The 6,684-nt window shown below is 51.9% G+C and overlaps 1 protein-coding gene across 2 annotated transcripts; it reads right to left on the bottom strand.

Moving 5' to 3' along the window:
* On the bottom strand, positions 1 to 5,815 carry WDR73 (WD repeat domain 73). Of its 2 annotated transcripts, none has more exons than XM_079299324.1 (8): positions 5,750 to 5,815; positions 5,607 to 5,674; positions 5,186 to 5,274; positions 4,426 to 4,514; positions 3,259 to 3,326; positions 2,411 to 2,584; positions 961 to 1,329; positions 1 to 392 (listed from the first exon to the last, which is right to left on the bottom strand). In XM_079299324.1, exons 1-8 carry the CDS (start codon positions 5,788 to 5,790, stop codon positions 154 to 156), a joined length of 1,137 nt encoding a protein of 378 aa, XP_079155450.1. In that variant the 5' UTR covers positions 5,791 to 5,815; the 3' UTR covers positions 1 to 153. The 2 variants fall into 2 exon arrangements, with proteins under 2 accessions (XP_079155450.1, XP_079155451.1); XM_079299325.1 differs by having other exon boundaries at positions 2,420 to 2,584.
* Between the last annotated feature and the right edge of the window lie 869 nt (positions 5,816 to 6,684).

The raw sequence follows: 6,684 nt of genomic DNA, 5'->3' as shown, positions 1-6,684 counted from the left end.
AGCCAAAATTTTTACTGTTATTAAAATAGAAATTTTACAGTTGTTCTGCTCACTGCAACAGTCTCCAAACAGTATCTGCAGGCAAACACACACCCTGCAGCCCACGCAAACTAGAGCAGAGGCAGGAAATGCCCCATCTCACCAAAACACCACCTACCCACACTTCCCACAGGGCTGAACCCAGTCCCAGACATGCAAGGAACCATCGCTCGCTGCTGACAATAAAGTTCTGGGTTTCTGCAGGTGCCATGTGTGCACAGTGACCAGGGGAGGGTCCCCACTGCCACCTGCTTCGCCAAATGCGTGGCCTTTGTGAACGAAGATGGGCTCTGCTTCCCTGCCAGAGCTGTCCCAGCTCTGAGTGTCATACACATGCACAGTGCCATCAAAACCTTGGAAAAAAGGGAATTAGAGAGTGCAGAAATTAATTGTTTTGCTCTAGTCCAGCTGGGCTCAGGATCACCTCCCAGCAGGAACAAGGAAAAATGGCCCAGACTAGAAACCTGTGAGGAGAGCAACTCTGCCTCCAAGGAGAGTGTCTAAAGGACAGAGCTGCTGTGGAGAGCCCAGACTAGATCCCCAAAGTTTGTGGATTCATGAGTGTGAACATGCAGGGATCTGGTCAAGAGGCAGCCTTGCTGCCCACTGGCATTATCAATGCTGTAGCTTGCAGCCAGGCTGTCACTGGCACTATCAGGGCAGTGCTTGTGGTCAGCTTGGGGCCTTTGATCTCACAGAAGGGCAGCAGGCATCTTCCAGAACCCACCCAGGCCCCTTCCGGAGCTGTCGGAGAGTGGCAGCTGCAGAGGACAATTAGCTGGCATCTCTGCTGGCTCCAGAGGCAGCTCTGGAAAACCACCCTGTGTCACTGGGGGGTTTTGCGTGGAGTGAACAGGGCCCTGATAAAAATATAAATCAAAAAAGCACCCAGAAAAGGAGATCTCTGCCCCAAGCACCTACCTGAAATGGCAAGGTAGCCTTCCAGAGCAGGAGCCCAGGAGACGCACAGGAACTCTGAGCCAGGAGAGGGGACTCTGGCCTTTGCCAAGGCCAGGAGCTCCGAGGTTTTCCTGAGGTCTGTCAGGGTTAGGAGCCCCCTGCTCGAGAGGCGAGCCACGGGCTGGGAGCTTGGCTCCAAGCCCTGAGCTGCATGCCTGGTGCCCATGCACCACTGCTCGCTGCAGGGCGCTGAGGGCACCGCCGCCGCCTCCTCGAGGCTCTGCGGCTGCCGGGTGTCGGCCAGGCACAGCCGGCCTGTGGCGCAGCACAGCAGCAGCGTGTTGCAGTCCAGGAAAGCCAGGGTGCTGAGCTCCTCGCTGCCTCTGGAAGCTGGAAAAGAGGCAGGTCTCAGGTCCAGCTAGGAGCATCTTCAGGATTTCTGTTCTGCAGCATTGCCTGAGAAAAAGCAGGATGTATGCTCGGAAGTAATGTGTCCAGCTCCAGGGTCCCCAGCATCAGAAAGACGTGGAACTGCTGGAGTGAGTCCAGAGGAGAACATGGAGAGGGTCTGAGGGCTACAGCCCTTCTGCCCTGATGACAGGCTGGGACAACTTGGGGTGTTCAGCCTGGAGAAGAGAAGGCTCCAGAGAGAAGAGAAGGAGCCCCTTCCAGTGCCTAACAGAGCTCCAAGAGTTAGAGAGGGACTTTGGACAAGGGCCTGGTGTGACAGGATGTGGGGGTATGGATTCCCACTGACAGAAGGCAGTGTTAAATGGGATATTGGGCAGAAATTCTTGTCTGTGAGGGTGGTGAGGCCCTGACAAAGTTGTCCAGAGAAGCTGCAGCTGCCTCATGCCTGCAAGTTGGTTGGGACTTGGAGCAATCTCCTCTAGTGGAAGATGTCTCTGCTCATGGCAGGGAGTTGGAATGAGATAAGCTTTAAATGTCTCTTCTGAGCCAAACCACTCCTAGATTCTGAGTCCCTGTGGCACAGGGACCATGACAGATTTTCCTCAGTGCTGTGATATTGCCTCTAGTAACATCTCCCCAGCAATGAGCTCTGTGGGGACTGGGTCTCACTGAATGTGTGAAGGCAGAGAGTTCCCAGATCCCCAAGGAAATCAGACCTGTACCTACCCCAGCTGTTGTAACTAGGCTGTCACCTCCCTTGTTTGGGACAGCACAAACAGAACCCCTCTGTGAACCCAGTTCTCCTCACTGAAACTATCCACAGGACTCTGGTAGTGCCCAGATTTGGAGCAGAAATGTGAGAAATCGGTGTAATATGAGTGGTAAGCAGCTAGAGATGGACCTGACCATTGTTACATCTTTCCTCAAGACAACATACTCATGGCAAATATCTTTATAACCACTTGCACATATCCAGAATTACCTGCTCAGTGAAATGTTTGCTACTCAAGCAGTTAGTATTGTTTTACCCACCTTTTCAAAAATAAGACATTAGGCTTGCCTTGAATACCTGCTGTGTAGACATTTTTCCTTGATTCAACCTCTGTAATTTGGACTCTGTCAAGTCTTGAGCCATGAAGGACCCATGGGGCTCTGGCTGAAATGGTGGCAATTTTAGCCCAGGATTGCCCAGTGCCATTTTCTGTTGCTATGGTGCTTACAGATTTAATAACATCTATTAAGATGAGACAGAAGAGACAGAAGACAGAAAGAGATGTAAAACACATTGAGAACCAAGCAATCCATCCAATTAAGCTGCTTCACAATACCTCACAAAGGTAAAACTGACCTACATAATCAGTAAGAAATCTAATCATGCCTAACCCCCTCTTCCAGGTAAAACCCCTTCCAGGAAGAACTGACAAAACACTGAGCTAAATAAATGAAAATTTGTGAATCAAGATGTTTATGATCAATGAAGAAGTTTTCTTCTTTTGCACTTTCTGGTGATTTACAAGTATTTCCCAGTAGCAGCCTCCACAATGGTGATCCTTTTTGAGACAAGTAAGGTGGATCACAGTCTATCCCACAAGACAATGGATGGAGCTTTATTTCTAACCATTGGAGTTACTAAGGGGACACTGTGCCAACATCATGCAGTACAAAGCTACTGTGACAGGCCTAAACACACTAATTCTCTGATGAGGTTTGAGCTGTTAAGTCCAAACCACCAAAACTGGTATAGACCCTTGTCTTGTACCCTTCTCCAGCCTGTGCCACACAAGGGAGGTCACTCAGGACATGGAAGTGGCCCTCCTCTCCTCTTTTGACACACAGGAAGAAGGGAAAGCTAGAGGTATGAGATGCAACAACTGCATTGAGAAACTGCTTGAGCTCAGAAACCCTTACCAGAGTTCTCTGCTGACACCTGCCAGACCTGGAGGGAGCTGTCGGGTGGGCCACTGGTTACCAGCAAGCTGAGGAAACAGAAGAGTCTCACAAAAGAGTCTCCTCAGGAGCAGAGAACTTGTGTTCAATAGCCTGGGACAAATTGGTCTGCTGCTCCTGTAAGGAGGGATTCTATTTGGAGCAGAATGGTGGTTAGAAGGGCCATAATCCCAGAACTCCTCATGCTGGGATGCTCCACTCAGCCCATGCAAATACAGTCCCAGGCAAGACCATTTATGAGGATATTTTATGAGGCTCTGATGAGGAGTGGCTGAGGGAACTGGGAAGGCTCAGCCTGAAGAAAAGAAGGCTCAGGGGGCACATTTTTTTCTCCACAACTCCTGACAGGAGGGTGCAGCCAGGTGGGGATTGGGCTCTGCTCCCAAGGAACAAGGACAGGACAAGAGGAAATGGCCTCAAGTTGCACCAGAGGATGTTTAGGTTGGATATTGGGAAAATTCCTTCCCTGAAAGTGTTGTCCAGCCTTGGCACAGACTGCCCAGGGGAGGAGTGCAGTCACCATCCCTCGAGGGATTTAGAAGGAGTGTGTGGCACTTGGGGACATGGGTTAGTGGTGGGCTTGGCAGTGATAAGGGAATGGTTAGAATCAATGGTTTCAGATGGCTTTTTCAACCAAAATTATTCCATGTTTCTGTCATTTAATTATCACATTTTCCAGAAGGACTAGACTAAGAATGATGCAGATAGCCCCAAAGTAGTCAATGGGGACTTGTGTAGGAGGAGAGACTGAACAAGGGATATAATCAGCCAGAGGTGTTTGTTTGGTTTAAATTCAGAGCAGGAAAATAAGCTTCTGAACCTGCACATGCAGGGTCTTGCAGAGCAGTGGCACCAGCCGCTCTGCTGCTGAACACCTCCAAACAGTTTCAAATGTATAAGGAAAGGAAGGTAGAGCAGGAAAACTCTACAGGCCCCTGCTGCTCAGAAGTGGGGTAGGGAGCAGCAACATCAGTTCTTGGAATGTCACGGGCCCAGACTCACACTGGTCTCAGAGCTGGCAAGATTGACCAGCTGAGCTGGGAAGCAGGCAAGGAAAAGGAGTTTGCTCTCACTGGATAAGTCCCCTCTCATCTCCAATACACCCTGTGAAGGATCTTGTGATCATACCTGGTGTCTGGCACATATTTCAGGCTGTACACTGGGCGCCCGGAAAATCCACCACATTCTACCTTGAAATCTCTCTCTGGACACAGGCCCTAAAAATCAGAGGCAAAGCCATTTCTTCACACAAAGGTGCCCAACTTGTGCTGAGTTATAACAAAAAAATGACAGAGACATGAGGCAAACTCTTGCTTGGTATAGCTCTTCCCTGTCCAGTGCTGCCTTTTTCAACAGGATATGTACTGAAGGATCCCAAAATAGTCAGAGAGGACAAAAATCTGGAGAAAGCTGCTGCCTGTGTTTGCTGCCATCTGTGTACACCTGGTTCAGGAGCTTTCTACTTACCCAGTGACCAAACACCACCTTCTACTCTAGCACGAAAATCATCCACCCAAGGGCCACCTTGGTGCTCTGCAGGATGGTCCCCCAGGCCTGGGATGCTCAGCAAGCCCCTTCTTCATTTGGCTTGCTGTCCTCATCTGTCCTCTTTCCCCATTAAATGCTTTTATTCACATACCTGGAGATGAAGTGTCCACAACCCAAGCTGTCTGCAGAGCAGCTGCACGATAACATGACCGGACAACAAACAAGTGACTTATGTGGTTTACCTTTCAACCAAAGGTGCTTAGTCCCTGGCCATAGCCAGGCTTCTTGTCACAGCAACAGGTAACAGCTCATGAAGGCCACCAAGCCTTGGCTTGGTCTCTGAAAATATCAGGCCAAGGAGGTCAGAGAGGTGTGCTACCACTCTGACTGCAACACCCACCTGGGTCTCCTTTGTCAGCAGCGTTGGCGGTGGGATCAGCTGCAGGATCTCGTTCCCATCGGACTGTCCATAGCCGGCTACACAGACACCTTCATGGGGTGGGCATGAAGAGCCAGGAGCATGGTGAGGGCTGCCCAGCCCGCCCTCCCTGACACAAACCCGAGTGACCGCGCAGCCCATGGACCCCCACACCCTGAACCCAGAACAGCTCCAGCCACTTAGCTCCACTTGCGGGGTCCTGGCCCTGCACGCTGGCCTCCCCTCCGGGACCCCAGACTGGCCCAAACCCACAGCCTCCTTTCCCCGTTCTCCCTCTCCCGGCCCGGCCCTGGGCCTCCTTCTTTCCTCCGGCTGGGCACAGCCACCCCACGCCAGCAGACCCCAGCCCCAGCCTCCCCTCCCCTCCCCGCCTGGCACTCACGGTTCCCGTGGGCCCACTCGATGAGGCGGGTGGGCGCCTGGAGCTCGAAGGTGTGCAGGTCGCGGTACCTGCGGGGAGAGGGCGGGTGTGAGGCGGGCGGTGCCCGGGTCGGTGCCGGGGCCGGGGGTCCGGGGGTCCCTCACAGTCGCAGCGACTGCAGCAGCCACTCGTCCGCCGCCTCCATGGCAACGCCCGCCCGGCGCGCGCATGACGTCACAGGCCGACGCGCGGCCGTGACGTCACCGTCGCTGAGGGGCCGCCATGATGGAAAGGGCGGCGTGTGGCGGTGCGGCGAGCCCGAGCGGCGGAGCGGGCTGGCATGGCAGGGCCGTCAAAGCTTGCCCAGTTCCATTCCCCTGCCGTGGGAGAGGGGAGTGGACACCTTGCGCTAGACCAGCTTGCTCCAAGGCAACCAGGCCTTGAACACTTCCAGGGATGGGGCAACCTGTGCCAGGGCCTCCCCACCCTCGCAACCAAAAATTTCGTCCCAATATCCCATCTAACTCTGCCCTCTGTCACAAGCCATTCCCCTTTTCTTGTTGTCAGGAAAATTAATCCACAAACACCAGAGGTTTATGACCAGAAAGGAGACAGAGGAGTCCTTTTGCTTTATTCAAATAAAGGGAGAGGCCATGGGGCATTCCCTTGGGATCTCTCAGGCTTTTGGAGGATGCAGCTCCTTTTTATCCGAATTTCCCGGCCGCATTTCCCTCTCTCTTTCTCCCTTGACTTCCAGGAATGCCTGACACCTGAGATTCCCCTCTAATGTATATCCCTTTCTTTTAATTTTTAAGTATTATGAAATTCATGGTTTTCTCCCATTGTTTCTTTCGTCTTCCAATATCCAATTTCATTTATCAGCAAACTTAGAGTTTGTTTGTAAAGGCAAATATCTTTTTCCATTCATCAATCAGTGGAATCCATCCCATTGTTTCTTTTATCTCTCTCAGTGCTAGTTTCATCTACCAGCAGATCCACAGCTTGTTTGTAAAGACAAATCCCACATTCTCTCACTGTTCTTCCAGGCCCTTGCCCAAAGTCCCTTTCCTGCTCTCTTGGAGCTCTGTTAGGCACTGCA

The sequence above is a fragment of the Erithacus rubecula genome (assembly GCF_903797595.1).
Source record: "Erithacus rubecula genome assembly, chromosome: 1".
NCBI lineage: Eukaryota > Metazoa > Chordata > Aves > Passeriformes > Muscicapidae > Erithacus > Erithacus rubecula.
The sequence above is the reverse complement of the archived record's forward strand: the minus strand, read 5'-3'. Positions and strand labels throughout refer to the sequence as shown.

Excerpts from the sequence above, each read along its gene's own strand:
- WDR73 (XM_079299324.1), bottom strand. The coding sequence starts at position 5,790 with ATGGAGGCGGCGGACGAGTGGCTGCTGCAGTCGCTGCGACT. Across the intron at positions 5,675-5,749 it reads CTGCTGCAGTCGCTGCGACT|GTACCGCGACCTGCACACCT; the intron begins GTGAGGGACCCC and ends CTCTCCCCGCAG. Across the intron at positions 5,275-5,606 it reads CGAGTGGGCCCACGGGAACC|GTGTCTGTGTAGCCGGCTAT; the intron begins GTGAGTGCCAGG and ends CACCCCATGAAG.